Here is a 19,204-nt window from a genome sequence, read left to right on the forward strand (position 1 = left end):
AATATCGTCAAAATTATATAAGTACATTTAGCACCTCTAAAAAAAACACGCTAATCAATTGTGAACAATTGACTTCTTGATTACAGGTATAAACTATTTTACACACAGCCCTATCATTCACTATCACCCAATATGTAAATATACTCTATAATATAACCTAAATTACCTTTGGGTCTAATCCAGTGCAATATTCAGCCTACATTTTAAATATAGGAGAAGTTTATTACTTTGCAACCCTGTCAACACAATGTTTCTTATGCAAAGTGAGCAATTAAATTATGTAAGAGCCTGCGGGATCCCAAATAATATTTGCGATAGCATCAGCCTGGGCACAGCTGAATTGCTCAATGCTAAAAACATACAATGTACGCACCAAAGACGAGAGTTTATCTAAAAGGTTTGAATGGTTTGTATTGTAACTGATATGGCTTGTGTAATAACATATTAACACATGTAATAACGCATTCACTGACTGTTGTCTGCCTGTGGCCTAACCATGCAATTTTGGCTTGTACTCTGTGTTATACCTTCCCCCTCTCTCTGTTTCTCTATATACTAACTACACTGGAAACCCCCACAAGGGTGGCTGACTAAGATAATATACACACTGAAACCCATAAATACACGCACACACTCAAAACCCTTTGGGATGGGCTCCAAAGACAAAGAACTCTGTCGAGAACCAATGGGATACTGACACCAGGCTGGAGAGGACTGTCTATCACCTACAAGCAACCTACCAGAAGCCAGGACTACCAGAATCTACCTACGTCATTTCAATGTATAAATGAACTGCACAATATGTTTTAGGCCTCTTCTTCTTCCGATAGTTCCCTAAGAGCTGGACGAATGGGGGCCGTGCAGCACGTTTTGCCAGATATCATTACGCTTGAATAAACGGCCTTTACTATACCGTATCCGCCTTGTCCAGAGTATCATCTTGGTCTCGTTTCTCATGTAACTAATCATCAACAAAATGGTAGCAAGAGGATGGTTGAAACCCATGAATTCGGTCCATAGACTTGATGAGAGAAAAGACAAGTTGACGACAGATTCTAGAAGGACGGGCGACCTGTCTACAGGAGCCATCGGGGATTCAACTCGCCTCAGGAAACTGATCAAAGAGCTCGACACTATAAGGTAAGCAGAACCTGTTAAATCAAAATCTGCATATTATATCATAGTCAATTTCCAAATTATGATCAGGAGTACTGGGTGCGTGAGTATGAATTGCCGTTAAATTTATGAAAAAAATTATCCACTAACCAAAGGCATTTGCGTAATGATATCTGTGTAAATATATCGTTCAAATCTGATTCAAATAGTCTGGCAATAGTTGATATGTAAATCGGCTAGGTGTAACGGTGAGGAATTGGAGGACAGAATGTGATATATTGTTTAAAATCTAATCCATATAGTCTGGCAATAGTTGATATGTAAATCGGCTAGGTGTTACAGTGAAGGATTTGATAACAGAATTTGATGGAATGTGATACATTGTTTTAATCGGATCCATATAGTCTGGCAATAGTCGATGTGGCAATCGGCTAGGTGTTACGGTGAGGGATTCGATAACTCAGTGAAATGAAATATGAATGAGATGATGAAATGTTTTGTTAATTGATCAAGACATATATTTAAGACTGGGACTAGTGGAGTTGGCATCCCACTAGGAGCATCAGTTAATAAGCTAAATAATTGGACTAGGAGTGAAGGAATTAAACCTGATCTCTCCAGATTAATGTCACTGATTCACCGTTCCATGAGACCGAGTGATACTGACCACCGGCTCTAAATTTGACCGCCGAGTCAAAAGTTTGGGCGGGGTTGTGCGGTCGCCGTGCCGTGTAACGAATTGATCTGGTGAGAACTGACGAAACTTTCTGCAGCTCTCTCTGCTCAGGTTCGAAAGGTCCAGGAGGGAGAACTGCCGGAGGAACCAGTGCCACTGAAGGTAAAAGTTGGAGACTGGGTAAGGGTAAAGGTCCACAAGAGAAAGTGGCTGGAACCCAGGTGACTGGTCCGTACGAAGTGAAGAAGGTTACTTCACACTCAGTCCAGGTCAAAGGTATATTGGGCGCACCTTGGCACCACCTCACACATTGTACACCAGCTCCAACCCCTTCCCGCACACTGACGGAAGTCAGAACTGACCTAAGTGGTCTACATTCGGCCCCAAATCTTGCACCTCCTTAGTCAGGGAAAATGGGAGGTTCAGCCCCATATTCACTGACTAAGTCACACCGTACTCCTTGGGAACGGTTGGGGATCTCCGGACCCCTGTTTGTTATTTTTCTTCTCATAGGAGGAGTCACTGTATGCACACTCACATGGCTTATAGACCAACAGATGCACCCACTACAGATTCACACACTGAATTCTACTCTGCCAGGTGAAACTAACTCTCTCTCCTTTTTCCCCCTCTTATCTACCACAAGACCATACCGTTTCTAGGCGTGAGGTGGGGGTCACTAAGTGCACCCCCCAGGAGTTGAAGAGCACCCCTTGTGTTTGCCTTTCAATGCCACCACCACCGCTTATCTGCCTTGGAGCCTTTTGGGTAATGCGCGAAATAGTCTGGGGCTACCTGCCAGGACTTATTCCAGTTTGAACTGGTACATAACCAAAGGGGGATATTGTGAGTGGTCTTGGAAAAACCTGGTGGCGGAAACAGGGCATGACTGGTCCAGCTATTCCATGGGACGGGTTGTCCTTGCCTGGCGCAAACGGCTTACACTTTCACGCACTGGTTTTCAACTAAAGCTGATTGTACGACCTGGGACCACTATGGGTTGCCAGGTTTTTACGTTGTCCCCATATGTAGATATCAGCAGGACTGAAGTCTATTTCACACTATATATCTGCTTTACGCCACAACCACAGCCTACTTCTGTGACGGTGCGTGACAGTATGGCAAAGCCACATACCCTACCCCAGCACAGGGATGGGTGGGGTTCTGCTGTTTTAGTGGTCACTACCCCTACCCCGGATGAGAACATTCGGGTTGCTACAGGTGTCTCAGGTTTGTCTAACAATTGGTTATTATTGACCGAACAAGCAGCCAATACAACCCCCACTAGTTGCGTAGTTTGCATGGGTGCCAGACCATTGCTCCGCATTGTCCCGGCCACTGTCGAGATCGGATGTTTAATGCCCCTTATGGACAAAGACAATCTGACTGGTAATTGCTCCTTGTGGGAGGCAGTTTACCCTGTCGTCTCCGCTACGGTCAGGGCACCAGTATTTTCCTCTGATGTTGCCTGGGCCGAATTCTCCTGTATTAACATGACAGGGGGTATACTACAGTTAGGTTTGCTCCCTGATGGTTGGTGTACAAATACTATCGTAGTAGTTGGTGGTTTTAAGCCAGTGATCAGGGCTGACATCTGGTGGTGGTGTGGGGGACCTCAGCTTTTTGACAGACATCCCAATAATGCTACGGGTACTTGTGCGCTTGTAACACTTCTGCTGCCTATCTCTGTTTACCCTATAGGTGTGGGTGATTTGGTGACCCGGATACAGGCTGTGGACCCACAGTTTCTGCCTACCAGAACCAAGCGGGAAGCAGCCCTGACTGTTGGGGATCCCACGTATATTGATGCTATAGGTGTTTATAGGGGGGTCCCTGATGAGTACAAGCTGGTGGACCAGGTCGCCGCAGGTTTTGAATCATCTCTCTGCTGGTGGTGCACTGTGAATAAAAATGTTGACCGCATTAACTATATACATCTCAATGTCCAAAAATTTGGAAACTGGACTCAACAAGGTTTTGAGGCCGTACATGGTCAACTGGCGGCTACCTCCCTTATGGCTTTTCAGAATCGCATTGCCGTTGACATGCTGCTGGCTGAGAAGGGTGGGATATGTTTTATGTTTGGGGAGCAATGTTGCACATTTATCCCCAATAACACAGCCTCTGATGGCAGTCTCACTGTTGCGTTAGAAGGCCTGCGTACCCTGAATGGTAAAATGAAATCCCACTCTGGGGTTGATACCAGCACGTGGGACTCCTGGATGGATACATTTGGTAAATATAAGGTCCTGGTCTCTTCTATTCTGGTCTCTATCTCTGTGTTTGTTGCTATATTAACCGTCTGTGGCTGTTGTTGCATCCCATGTGCCCGCTCCTTGCTTTCTCAAGTTATTACTTCTGCTATTGCACCAAATAATGACCCTGCACTGATGTTCCCCCTCCTACAACAGGAGGATCCTCCGGTGGAGTTTGTAACATGCACATATGAGTAGTTTTCATGTCTCTTTGGAGACGTGAAGAGGGGGACTACAATTTTCCTGTTCTATTTTTCTTACTTTTAGTTTTTGTCACGTCTATTTAGATGTGAAGAGGGGGATTTGTAATAACATATTAACACATGTAATAACGCATTCACTGACTGTTGTCTGCCTGTGGCCTAACCATGCAATTTTGGCTTGTACTCTGTGTTATACCTTCCCCCTCTCTCTGTTTCTCTATATACTAACTACACTGGAAACCCCCACACGGGTGGCTGACTAAGATAATATACACACTGAAACCCATAAATACACGCACACACTCAAAACCCTTTGGGATGGGCTCCAAAGACAAAGAACTCTGTCGAGAACCAATGGGATACTGACACCAGGCTGGAGAGGACTGTCTATCACCTACAAGCAACCTACCAGAAGCCAGGACTACCAGAATCTACCTACGTCATTTCAATGTATAAATGAACTGCACAATATGTTTTAGGCCTCTTCTTCTTCCGATAGTTCCCTAAGAGCTGGACGAATGGGGGCCGTGCAGCACGTTTTGCCAGATATCATTACGCTTAAATAAACGGCCTTTACTATACCGTATCCGCCTTGTCCAGAGTCTCATCTTGGTCTCGTTTCTCATGTAACTAATCATCAACACTTGTCGCTTGAATCATTCTTTAGCCGAGGTTTTGCAAGACACATTTGAGTTTATGACTCTTTGGTACCCTTTAACTACCGCATGAGATATGGCTGAACTACGGAACATGTTGCCATAAAAGGAAACCAGGGTTGTATTAATTAGGCAAACTGAAAACTGATCTTGCCAATATCATTTTGTTTATTAAGCTTTGAAGGAGCACATTTTGGGACTTTTAAATGCACTTTTTAAAAGCAATGTACCGCGGAGACCATCATTCACGGTAAACGCTGCATAATATGGCTCAATTGGAATTAGTTTTAAATAGCACATTGTCTAAATCAGCGATCGGATTGAAATCCCGGCCATGTTTTGAGGCTACAGTGTTTGTTTACAGTTGCATTGTTTATAAACAACGGAGTAAAACAATCTTATATTTGGGGTTCTGATGGGGTATGAAAGTTTAACTAAACTCATGAGGCATTTATAAGTTATATTTGTCAAGAATCAATCAGTATACACAGAGAGGTGCAAAAGTATTTGGACAGACACACATTTTTGTTGCTGTTTTGCCTCTTATAGCACTTTAGATTTGAAAGTATACAATGACTATGAGGTTAAAGTGCAGCTTTAATTGGAGGGTATTTTTATCTTTATCGGGTCAACCGTTTAGTAATTACAGCACTTTTTGTACATAGTCCCCCATTTTAGGGAACCAAAAGTTTACACTTATATGTGTATTAAAGTAGCCAAAAGTGTTGTATTTGTTGTACATGTTCTTAACATGCAATGACTACATCAAGCTTGTGACTCTACAAACTTGTTGGACGCATTTGCAGTTTGTTTTTGTTGTGTTTCAGATTATGTTGTGCCCAATTTAAATTCATCGTAGATAATGTAGTGTCATTTTGCAGTCACTTTTATTGCAAATAAGAATATAATATGTTTCTGAACATTTCTACTTTAATATGGATGCTAAAATTATTACGGATTATCCCGAATGAATCTTGAAAAATTATGAGGGAAAAAGTTACAGAGGCACAAAGATCATACCGCCAACACATGCTAACCTTTCATCATTACCAATAACAGGTGTGGTATGTTTGGGAGAGGAAGGCTATTTATACTTCTGTAACTGTACAATTCATGTAGAAATCACAGATTTTACATTTAAAATAGTTTAACATAATTTTATTTAAACCTTATTTTCAGACTGAAATGTGAAGTATTATTTGGATTCAGAGTTCTATGGTAATCAAGGACTTGCTTCAAAAAACAAGTTAATACCATGGCATTTGTTGGTACCACAACATAATTATTTTTGCCAATGTCATACAACATTACAAGAATACACCATCACCAGACAAAAAGGGAGAGCTGTTTCTAACAGACTATATTGTCGGAGGAAATGAATGCTAGATGACCTATTTGATACTGTGATGTTTAATCATAAACTCAATTACCTTGATTCCTCTATCAAGAACCGTTACATAAGTCTTGAGTGAGAAAACTGACTTGTAGGAAACACAGTGTTCACTCTGTTCCACCCTTTGGATCATTAACTATACAGGATAATGTGGGATTCCTTAAAGCCACAATCCTGAGTTTGTGTTTCACCTTAACAGCAGCCCCACCATTTTGTTTGTATTAAGCTGAGGGATGGGTCTGCGAAACTCCTATCCACAGAGCTATGCATACAATGATTGATAGTCAATGAGATCAAAATGGGTTTTTAAACATATTTTGAAGCTATTCATTTGACAACAAAAATATACAAATTTGAGTTATACAACTTTAGATTTAGGGTTACAATAGGGTGATAAGACAAATGCCTTATAAATTGAAATAATGAGTTATTATTATTTAAGAATCAATGGTATATTGTCAATTGAAATGACCATTAACAACTGGAAATCTTGTGTATTGTGAATTTGAATATGCTGTAGGGCAGGGGTATTCAACTCTTACCCTACGCGGTCCTGAGCCTACTGGTTTTCTGTTCTACCTGATACTTAATTGCACACACCTGGTGTCCCAGGTCTAAATCAGTCCCTGATTAGAGGGTAACAATGAAACAAGCAGTGGAACTAGCTGCAAGAGTTTAGTTTGAGGGCTGTAGGGGGTCAGTTGGGGGAATTCAAAACTTAACCTGTACTGCAGCTTAGTAAAATAAATCGTATGCTTCTGTGTAACTGCAAGAGTTTGTCACATTAAAAGGTATAGTTCAGTGCAATTACATATTTAAAGATTTCTTTGGTTGGCTTGGGAGTAGGGGCTAGAGGTCAATTTGGAATCTAACATTAGTATGTAACTAGCACTCCGGCTCGTATACTGTGTGTGGTCTAGTAATAAGAATAAATTATAAAAGCCTACCTCCTGCTGGATACTGAGTGTCACTGCCTACAACTGGTGTACACTAGCATGGGGGAAAGCTGCAGCAAAGCGTTGCTCCAACAATTGTGTACAACTGCCATCTTGTGGTAGTAACCAATATCACTGTCAAATAAGCAACTGATTAAACTGGTAAAGTATCAGTGAATGACCATATACAATGTTAGGATTTTACTAATATTGTATATCCTCAGAGCAGTGAAAACTGTGAAATTGTCACTTATACACTTACAATATGCATCAAAAGAAATTGTGTAGTTTCAAGTTTTATTTGTCATATGTACAGGATACACGTGGTATACATCGTCCAACTAAATGCTTACTTGCAGGTTCTTGTCTTATTCTCGACAATGCAACAATAAGAAATAATAAACTAAATATGGTGTGTTTTAATGTCTTTTAATCTTCAGGGTCAATGACGTGAAAGTGAGTAAAAAGACAAAAAGCAGACAGTTTTTATAAAATGTTTTTACTTGTTTAATTGGGGGCTAATTGAAATGTATCAGATTCATAGCATGTTCTGTTATAGACATTGTCTCCTGTTCTTATCAAATAGAGATACAAACCCAGTAACACTTTAAGGATCCAATATAAATTTAAATAAACAATGTTGATACACGTAAGCAATTATTGTCGACAACAGTAGGCATCTATATATTTACTGCAATACATCTCGGCATAGAACATGTTATAGAATAGAACTGATTTTATATAGACAGTACAACATTACCTCTTCATCAGTACACAAAGCGTCATAACAAAATAAGCACCAGGATAGTCGGTTTTTCTGTACAGTTAATAAATTGCTTAAGAGTTTGATAAATATGCTTATACTGCAACCATATATATATTTTTTTTATCATCGATCTTTTATTTATTTCAAAAAAGAAAAGACTCAAAGCAATGCTAATTTGAAGGGCAAAACAAGCAAAGCAACAGAACAGTAAAAAAAAAACAGTCAAACAAAGGAAAATAACAAAGTTCAAGTCATTTTGACTCTTGACAGTCTAAAAGAGTCTGGTTAGGATGATTCCTTCTTTGGAAATGCTTTTTTTCCCCCACACTGAAACCCTCAACAGTAACTTATTGAAGGAAATATCGGAATCTAAAGCAGATGATGATTACAATGCAGCAAAGTACAAACCCCTGTTTTATAATGCAGTAGTGGGACATGTACTGCATAATGGGACAGGTTCTGTTTGCTATGTTCTATATTCATAGAGCTGGGCCCTTAGAAACCTCTCCATCCCATGCTTCACCCATTTGGTTTACTTTAGTGCTTCAAGGTTAATATTTACTCTTATCGGTATGCATGCAGCGAAGTTGGAAATGATCATCGTATGATAGAACATGGGAGTCAATTCTCTATTGTATTTTTTGGTATTGTAAATAACAAGGGCGATTTGTTTCATGTGAAAAAGGCAACAGAATCCAGAGGAAGAAAATTGCGCTAACACACATTACAAAAAAAGTCTCAACCACAAAATCCTCAAAGGCACACATCTAAAAACTGAGCATGTGGTGGTGAAGGGAATCTATAGTGATTTGGGTATATAGACCAATAGGTAATATGGCAGAATTTAACCCATCCAGGTCCACTCTATGGTGTCCATATTAGGATGGCTTTAATCTCAGCTGTCCTAATATGGACTCCGTAAGGTTCACACTGGTCAAGGAGGCTGTAGTTGGGAGGGTGGACGAAGGTAAAGAAGGTTCTGGCCCAGGGTGATGCCTTTAAGCCTGTCCCCATCTGGTTGTTCCTTGTACTTGTCTTCAAAATGGTGCCGCCAAAAGCAAGAGGCATATATTCCACACTAAGTACTATAGCGCATGTTGAAGACGACTAAAGGGTTCTCGAATAGAGAATAGGAGCAAAGGCATCGATCTGGCACTTGGTCACCTAAAAGTACTTCCCATCAACTCTACCAGTTTAAATAAAGTGCAGAAACCTGTGGTACTGGCTGCATTGAAACAAAGTGATGCCCAACCTGGTTTGGGGTATTGTCTCCAAAGCCTGACTCACAATGGTAGACAATATAGTTAGTGAAGACACCTGGTGGTCAAACCATGGAATAAATGTTCTGTTATTCATTCAGCAAAACCCTTATATGCGTGTACAATGAATTGGAGCAAAAATATATTTGTTTAAGAAAAAACAGAAGAAAAAAATTACATTACATTTCTCTAAGTTAAACAATTACTACATTATCAAAAGGCAAATAGTAGGTATATTGCAACACTCTTCGCGACAACTCTGTCAACATTATCATCCATACGTCTGTCATTTTGTGAGTCAGTCTAGGGCAAGTCTAGGCAGACTGACAGCACAGACGGAGCCTAATCTGTCATCACAGGCAGGCGCACATAAACACTGAACATTTCCAAGGGGACCGACACCCAGCCAATGGCAGCACGAGGAAGGTCTATGTGGGACTCCATCATTGGACACGGGCATCTCTCTGGAACTGTAGCTCATTTCAGATGGGGACAGGGGGTGATTTAAGGTACCAACCCTAAGGGAACACCATTTGGAATATTCAGTATTATTTGTTTTGTCTGAGTGGTTCTGTTTGCTTTCATCTGAGCATCCAGTCTAGACGGTAAGAGGTCATTAGATGGGTAAGGTAGTGTACGAAAACGCAACCTAATATGTTAGGGGTTATTGGAGCTTGCAATGCCTTCAATTTATGTACGAAGTGCATTGTATTAACAGAAATGTTGACAAGTTTAGAGTTCGGAGGAAAATGTAGCTCTTTACTTCATGCAAATTGACAGGATACCCACATTATGTAGTTGTCATTAGCATGTCTGTCGTCATTATACATGACATTTAATTTCAAGTACTGATATTGTTTTTATTGTAACGAACAGTCATAGAATGTTACGACAGGCATAACGCCATGAAAGTGTTATGTCAAGGTTAAACAGCGGTACGGTTTAGTACGGTATGCCAATAGTGGTTCCTTTTTTTTGGTTCGTAATGTGTCACTTCTCCACCCTGCCTGTATTGTAATCAGTCAGCACTGGTTTCCCTGAAGCAAAGACTGAAATCAAAGCAGGAAACCTGCCCAAGCTCTCCTCCGAGGTCATCAAACTGCATCATGAGATGTCACTAGGGGTCAGAGGTCAAATGGCCACAACCCTTAAATCAATCCTTTGGCTGCTTGCTTATGAAGGGTCAGACATGTTTATTTTAATTCAGGTATTTGTCCTAAAATGAAATGTAAACATAAGAAATAAATCAAGTGGGGCCAACGGGAAGAAAGCGCAAGGAAGGTGTCTTACACATATAGACATACACTACATGACCAAGAGTATGTGGACAACTGCATTTCAAACATCTCATTCCAAAATCATGGCCATTAATATGGAGCTGGTCCCCCCTTTGCTGCATTAACAGCCTCCACTCTTCTGGGAAGGCTTTCCACTAAATGTTGGAACATGGCTTCCATTCACCCACAAGAGCATTAGTGAGGTCGGGCACTGATTTTGGACAATTAGGCCTGGCTCACAGTCAGCGTTACAATTCATCCCAAAGGTTTTCGATGGGGTTGCGGTGAGGGCTCTGTGCAGGCCAGTCAAGTTCTTCTACACCGATCTCGACAAATCATTTCTATATGGAGCTCGCTTTTTGCATGGAGGCATTGTCATGCTGAAACAGGAAAATGCTTTCCCCAAACTGTTGCCACAAAGTTGGAAGCACAGAATTGTCTAGAATGTAATTGTATGCTGTAGTGTTATGATGTCCCTTCACTGGAACTAAGGGGCCTAGCCCGACTATGAAAAACAGCCCCAGACCATTATTCCTCCTCCATTAGGGCAGATAGCGTTGCCCTGGCATCCGCCAAACCCAGATTCGCCAAATGGTGAAGCGTGATTCATCATGCCAGAGAACGTGTTTCCACTGCTCCAGAGTCTAATGGAGTCCAACACTTGGCATAGCACATGGTGATCTTAGGCTTGTGTGCGGCTGCTCGGCCATGGAAACCCATTTAATGAAGCTCCCAAAGAACAGTTATTGTGCTGACGTTGCTTCCAGAGGCAGTTTGGAGCTCGGTAGTGAGTGTTGCAAATGAGGACAGACAATTTGTACGCACTACGCGCTTAAGCACTCGGCAGTCTCGTTCTGTGAGCTTGTGTGGCCTACCACTTCAGGGCTGAGCCGTTGTTGCTCCTAGACGTTTCCACTTCACAATAACAGCACATACAGTAAAACGGGGCAGGCCTAGCAGTGCAGAAATTTGATGAACTGACTTGTTGGAAAGATGGCATCCTATGACAGTGCCACGTTGAAAGTCACTGAGCTCTTCAGTAAGGCCATTCAACTTCCAATGTGTTATAGAGATTGCATGGCTGTGTGCTCGATTTTATAGACTTGTCAGCAACAGGTGTGGCTGAAATAACCTCCACTCATTTGAAAGGGTGTCCACACACTTTTGTACATATATAAAGTACCAGTCAAAAGTTTGGACACACCTACTCATTCCAGGGGTTTAAATTTTACATTGTAGAATAATAGTGAAGACATCAAAACTATGAAATAACACATATGGAATCATGTAGGAACCAAAAAAGTGTTAAACAAATCAAAATACATGTTATTTTTGAGATTCTTCAAAGTAGCCACCCCTTGCCTTGTTGACAGCTTTGCACGCTCTTAGCATTCTCTCAACCAGGTTCATGTGGTATTCACCTGGAATGCATTTCAATTAACAGGTGTGCCTTGCTAAAAGTTAATTTCTGGAAATTCTTTCCTTCTTAATTCATTTGAGCCAATCAGTTGTGTTGTGACAAGGTATGGGTGGTATACAGAAAGTCCATATTAATGGCAGGAACAGCTCAAATAAGCAAAGAGCAATGACAGTCCATCATTACTTTAAGACATGACGGTCAGTCAATACAGAACATTTCAAGAACTTTGAAAGTTTCTTCAAAAACCATCAAGCGCTATGATGAAACTGGCTCTCATGAGGACTGCCACAGGAAAGGAAGACCCAGATTTACCTCTGCTGCAGGCCAAATAAATGCTTCAGAGTTCAAGTAACAGACACATCTCAACATCAACTGTTCAGAGGAGACTGCGTGAATCAGGCCTTCATGGTCGAATTGCTGAAAAGAAACCACTACTAAAGGACACAAATAAGAAGATACTTGCTTGGTCTGATGAGTCCAAATTTGAGATTTCTGGTTCCAATCTCTTTGTGAGACGCAGAGTATGTGAACGGATGATCTCCGCATGTGTGGTTCCCAGAGTGAAGCATGGAGGAGGTGGTGTGATGGTGCCTTGCTGGCGAAACTGTCAGTAATTTATTTAGAATTCAAGGCACACTCAACCAGCATGGCTACCACAGCATTTTGTAGCGATACGCCATCCTATCTGTTTGTGCTTAGTGGGACTATCATTTGCTTTTCAATAGGTCAATGAACCAACACACCTCCAGGCTGTGTAAGGGCGATTTGACCAAGCAGGTGAGTGTTGGAGTGCTGCATCAGATGACCTGGCCTCCACAATCATCCGACCTTAACCCAATTGAGATGGTTTGGGATGAGTTGGACCGCAGAGTGAAGAAAAAACAGCCAACAAGTGCTCAGCATATGTGGGAACTCCTTCAAGACTGTTGAAAAACCATTCCAGGTGAAGCTGGTTGAGAGAATGCCAAGAGTGCGGAAAGCTATCATCAAGGCAAAGGGTGGCTTCTTTGAAGAATCTAAAATACACTTTTTTGGTTACTACATGATTCCATGTGTTTTGATGTCTTGACTATTATTCTACAATGTAGAAAATAGTAAACATAAAGAAAAACCCTTGACTGAGTTGACGTGTCCAAACGTTTTACTGGTCCTGTATATGTGAGCTCCAAAAGTATTAGGACAGTGACACATTTTTTGTTTTAGCTCTGTACTCCAGCACTTTGGATTTGAAATTATACAAGTGCAGACTGTCAGCTTTAATTAGATTTTTTTTTAAATCCATATGGGGTGAACGCCATATGGGGTGAACTATGAATATGGCACCAAATACTTCACTTTTGACTACTTTAATACACAAGTGAGTTGTTCCAATACTTTTGGTCCCCTGAATTGAAGGGACTATGTACAAAAGGTGCTGTAATTTCTAAACAGTTGAAATTACCCTCAAATTATAGATGACAATGTACACTTTAACCTCATAGTCATTATATAAATTCAAATCCAAATTGCTGGAGTACAGAGCCAAAACAACCAAAAATGTGTCATTGTACCAATTTTTGGAGCTCACTGTGTGTGTGTGCACATGTGTATGTATGTGTGTGTGTGTGTGTATATATACATAATTTGTATTTTATTATTGTCACACACATCTCTCTTCTTTGCTGTGATACCATCTTAAGTTGGGCCCCCTTGCAGTTTGAGTCTCACCTCAGAGGGAGCAGTTGCATAATATCAATATTGAAGTGAGACCAATGCTGACTGAGGGAGATTGCATCTCTCTCCTTCTTCATTAAAGTGCTAAGAGATGCCTGTTGGAGAAAAGCCCAGACGGTAGGAGGATGTGTGCAGCGTACAGTTGCCTGCTAAACGCTCAGTCATGCTCTCTATTGACAAAGCACTCTCGCGCTCACCTGGCCGCTTCAAAGGCCTGACATTCAGATACAAAGCTTAGAGGAAAGTGGTGAAGGTCACCACTCCAACTTTAGTTTCCTGATTAATCTTTTTCTGTTCCAAATCTACACATGGTGGAGGCTTGCATTAAAAACAAAAAATCCATGAGTTGAAATTCAATACGGGCACTAACCATGAAAATATCTGAAGGTAGGTGAGACTACGTGCTTCACATGTTGCTTGTTGAGGTAGTTTGTCAAAATAAATGATTTGACAAATACATCTTGAGTGATAGTAGGTAATTGAGGTTAATGGAGTTGTGTTGATTTGGACTTTCTAAAGGCCAAGAAAGGTGAAAGTTAAGCATATGGAATAGGGCCTACGAGCAGAATCCTGAATTAAAATCTGCAACTTTAACTCTAACGTTTGCCTAAAATCAATAGGAGATCAATTTGAAAGTCACTGTACAAAATGTTTTAAGTCCGATTTTGGCCTTACGGTACTGCTGTTTTGTTTAGTAGGCTACTGTACGCTGCAGTCCTATGAAATTGTGGTCAGATGCAGTTTCCCCTAGGTACAGATCTAGGATCAGCTTCTCTTCCCCTATCCTTACCTTAACCATTAGTAGGGAAAAAGCAAAAAATGACCCAAGATCAGCATCTAGGAGCAACTTCACCCTACTTCTGGTCAAACATCTGGGGTCTCTGCAGATAATAAACTTGAACTGGAGTTCAAAGTTGGGGGTTCAAAGGTTGAGGGCTCTGTCACTCATGATCACACATGCACGCAAAACTCCAGGTCTCTTTTTTCCTCGTTCCATTTTGTTATATAAAAAAATAGTGCAATTATTTTCAACAATTATATAAATAACTCTAAAATCGTGCTTTTTAACTTTGTTTTTCCGTTTCTATATACGTGTATATATGTTTACACACATACATTGATACATATACATACGGATGTATATGTATAGATAGCACAATGTTAAACACATTTGAGTTGGCACCCCAACAGATGACCGTTTTCACTTTTATTTCTAGAGCAGACAAAAAATAAAAAACAAAAAAAATTATTTTTCTCTTTAGAATCCATGTTTACAAAAATACCCCTGCTCACACTCTCCTCTCTTATGATACATATTGCAGACTTCTTTTCTTTTTCTCCAGATAAACAGTCTTGAATCTTGTGCAAACATCTCTTTAAAAAAGATCCAGAAAAAAATGAAGAGCATTTGCACACGGGAACTCCTGAACTTGTCTGTCCAAAGACCCAAAGACAGTACTAAAATCGACTGGACAAGACCCAAAGTACAGTACTAAACTCAGATGGGTCCAGATAGTACAGCAAGATAGCCATAAAGCACTACAGTGGGCAAAGTACTGTACTCAATTGACCTCAAAGGACTCTCTATTCCAGTGCACATGTTGATACACAGACCCAGTCAGCTGTCAATCATGTGTTTCCATGGATGCCAACGCTGACCACCACACCGCTAAGCTTACTCACCCTTTGATGTGGATTGATGAGCGACGGGGGTGTCTACACTGTGGCCAACTGGGTCATGAGCTGAGGCTAACTAGGGCTAACATATGAGCTTCGATCTGGCAACCCGTGCGAGCCTGAATCTGGCAACCTGATACAAGATTGCTATCAATGCACTGTACAAGCCTGTACACGGACAGCACACAAAGCTAGACGGGGTTAGGTGGCGGATCACTAAAAGAGCCATCTACATCTAAAAAAAGGAAGACCTGGTCATTCTAAAAGACTCTGGGAGCAACTAAGGATAAACTACAAGGAGATAAGTGACTAGAAATGATGCAAAAGGGATACAAAAACAAAATAAACCTAAAAATAAAATTAAAAAATGTAACTCTTTTTTTGTTTTCGCATTTGTCAGTATAGAAAAAAAGCTGTAAGCACGGAGACAACAAAGAACAAGTAAATATTTATACAAAGTAAGTCAGCGGCGACGGTTGTCAGTTATGACGGTGACCGGGGGGGTAAAGTTCAGAGGGGAGGCATTTCTTTTTTTTGCGTCTGCCTCCCCCTGCCACCCCATGTCGACCTCCCCTCCCCAACCCTGCCTGACACCAACAGTTCAGCTGAAGTGCAGAGAAAGAAATAAAACAGCCGACACCAACACTGCCGTCACACTTGCCGAGGCTTCTGCTTCTCCTTTTTGTTGCGTGCGTTCCTGCTCTCCAAGCTGCCCAGGTGGGCCTGCTGGAGTATCCCATGGAGCAGCGAGGGACCCGGGCTTCCTAACCCGCCTCCGCCCCCCATGCCCCCACTGCCACTGGAAGTCTGGTGGTGGTGCCTGGGCAGGGAAGAGGGGTGGTAGTAGTGCCCTATAACCTCACTATAAGTCGGCGGCGCCCCTTCCACTCGGCTGGAGTAGGCCTGTGCGGATGTGGCTACAGTGGTAGCACTGACTCCTGCATTGAGGCTGGGCGGCGGGCACAGGGAGGTATCGAGGAGGTGGCTGTCGTAGACAGTGCGGTTGGGGGGCGCGCGCACCGACTCCCTGTTAAGCTCCAGCTGCTGCTCGGGGTCGCGAAGCTGCAGGGTGCAGGGGCCCTGGTAGGGCGGGGGCTCCTCGCCGTCCGACAGCGATATGGTGGGCGGCAGGTCAATGATGGCATGGGGCAGGTAGGGGTAGGTGGGCTGGAAGCGGGCCAGACGCTCCCTCTGCAGGTAGGAAGGGCCGCGGTCCGGGGGCCGGGGGGTGTACACCTGCTGCTGTAAGGGAGGAGTAGAGGGAAAGTTAGCACAAACACACATATTTGGTCATTCATTTTTGTGATTATTTTGATGAAATTGACAACTTGTATTTGGATGCAATGCACTTAAAATAATTGAGGATAACACAAAAAAAGTTGAACTTATTTCCATTGTGGTCCTCTTGTTCAGAACACTCTTTTTATCCACAGTGACAAAAAGAGTGTGTGAAGGTATATTGAGTGAGGGTATATTGACAGGGGGCTGAGCAACCATACAAAACAATACAGCACCATCGTTGTCATCTCTTTGCTATGAACATCCATAAACACCCATAACCTCTCTGCTCTTATATCAGAGGACAAATCCATAATACATTTCAGCCCATTTGGGATGAATTTTAGGTCCCTGGGTTTAGGGATGACCCCTATAGATGTAAAGTCTTAATGGCTAAACAAGATTACCCATAATCCCCCTTACCTCGCTCATTCCACTGGTGGACCCTGGGCCATCTGAGGACCACAGACTCCCATCCTGAGAGAGCGATGGCGAGGTGCAAGGAGAAAGACAGAGAGAGAAGAATTTATCATTCACTGCATACCATGTTGTGCAACTAAGTGGAATACTTACCTTTCCAGCCAAAGAGCCAACCACCTTTGAGCATAGGGTGAAGGTGATGAGATCAACCCCAGAGCCAGACAGAGTAAGGTATACTTGTATAGCATCTCTTAATAGGCAGAATCCAAGGGCTAATACTGGAGTGCCTTTGTAAACTTTCTGTCCTATCTGAGCCTTGTTCTCTACACCTAGATGGGCTGTAAATTGGACAAGAGCTACATGTACTGTTCAAGTGCTCTTCACACAAGCAATCCTAAACAAACACACAGCCAGACACTGACCGTGACACAGAAAGCTCTGTCATCTCTGACTCATACCCCCTCCTGCAGAGTACACAGACGTCTGCCTAGCCCAAAACACACACGCACACACGGCATCATTCCCCACATCTCCTAACGAATGAATCACAGGCTAGGTGATTCAGAAAGCAGCAGTGTGTGTGGGTGATTCAGAAAGCAGCAGTGCAGTCATATGGTTTTGGAATCTTCAGATAACTGCACTGGGCGATGTGTCAGACATGTGGCAGACAACCTGTCTCCCGTAAGCCTCTGACAAAGACACACAAAGAAAGAAACACCAGACATTAAAACGAGTATACAAAACATTACATAGACTGACCAGGTGAAAGCTATGATCCCTTATTCACTTGTTAAATCCACTTCAATAAAGAAGGATTTGTAAGCCTTGAGACATGGATTGTGTATGTGTGCCATTCAGTGGGTGAATGGGTAAGACAAAATATTCAAGTGTCTTTGAACGGAGTATGGTAGTAGGTGCCAGGCACACCGGTTTGTGTCAAGAACTGCAACGCTGCTGGGATTTTCACACTCAACAGTTTCCTGAGTGTATCAACAAAGATCCAGCACATGAAGGACATCTAGCCAACTTGGCACAACTGTGGGAAGCATTGGAGTCAACTAGGGCTGTCCCAGACTAAAACAAATCTTGTTCGATTGTTAAACATTTTTAAACATGTATTTTTCCATATACGGTGCATTCAGAAAGTATTCAGACTCCTTGACCTTTTCCACATTTTGTTATGTTACAGCCTTATTCTAAAATGGATTAAATCGTGTGTCCCCTCATCAATCTACACACAATACCCCATAATGACGAAGCAAAAACTGTTTGTATGTATGTATGTATATAAATAAATCACGATACAAACTATCACCGTGCCCTTAAGGAAATCACAAATATTATGGACACATTAGAAATAATGGATATTTGGAAACTAAAAAACCCTGACCTAGTGAGATATACATGGAGGAGACTTAATCAAGCTAGTCGTCTTGACTACTTTATTTTCTCTTTCTCTCTTGCGTCAAATGTTTAAAAAGTATTGATAGGAGACAGAATGCGATCGGATCATCATCCAATTGGCCTTCACAATAACTGTTACATAATTTCCGCGTGAAAATTTTATCAAAGTTTACTGGAGGACAATGTATTATTTATAACTGAATTTTGCCAGTACAATATAGGTTCAATAAATCCCCTTATTGTTTGGGATACCTTTAAATGTATGTGCAGAGGTCATTCAATTCAAAATGTATCAATAAAAAAAAGCAGTTTCTGTCTAAAGAGCCAAGACCAACAAGGGAAATACATGAAATAGTACAGGTAGATCAAAATAAAAACGATACTAGAGATTCAAAATAAGTTGGAGGAAAAACAAAAAGAACTGGAGGAACTTATTCAAGAACGATCTAATGTAATCTATTACAAAAATAAAACAAACTGAATGGAATATGGAGAAAAATGCAGTAAATTCTTCCTGAATCTCCAACACAGGAATGCTACCAAAAAGAATTTGCAGATACTCGTTATTATGATTCTACAAATTATATTTTAAAAGAGGAAGCTAAATATTTGAAGCAGATGTACTCTATTCTGTCTCATCCTCAACCTCTGAATGATGATTACTGTAAGGAATTATTTGCAAATACAAAAAAATAAAAATGAACAAAATGTACAAAAAGGATCAGTGCGAAGACTAAATTACAGATGGAGAACTTT

The 19,204-nt window shown here is 41.5% G+C and overlaps 1 protein-coding gene and 1 long non-coding RNA gene across 3 annotated transcripts in view; one reads left to right on the plus strand and one right to left on the minus strand.

The window, feature by feature from the left end:
* Window positions 1–806: 806 nt before the first annotated feature.
* On the plus strand, window positions 807–4,836 carry LOC110493879 (uncharacterized). The gene is made up of 2 exons (XR_005036980.2): window positions 807–1,140; window positions 1,890–4,836. It is a non-coding gene; the product is annotated as an uncharacterized LOC110493879 (long non-coding RNA).
* Window positions 4,837–7,717: 2,881 nt separating this feature from the next.
* Window positions 7,718–19,204, minus strand: part of pmepa1 (prostate transmembrane protein, androgen induced 1) — an 85,180-nt gene continuing 73,693 nt past the window's right edge. For both annotated transcript variants that reach the window (XM_021568436.3, XM_021568437.3), the window contains exons 3-4: window positions 17,048–17,101; window positions 7,718–16,588 (exon numbers count right to left, since the gene is read on the minus strand). In XM_021568436.3, coding sequence (XP_021424111.3) covers window positions 15,998–16,588; window positions 17,048–17,101 — 645 coding nt within the window. In that variant the 3' untranslated portion in view covers window positions 7,718–15,997. The remainder of the gene's footprint in view (window positions 16,589–17,047; window positions 17,102–19,204) is intronic.

This window comes from Oncorhynchus mykiss, chromosome 17, assembly GCF_057628025.1.
Source record: "Oncorhynchus mykiss isolate SJ-2025 chromosome 17, ASM5762802v1, whole genome shotgun sequence".
Taxonomy (NCBI): domain Eukaryota; kingdom Metazoa; phylum Chordata; class Actinopteri; order Salmoniformes; family Salmonidae; genus Oncorhynchus; species Oncorhynchus mykiss.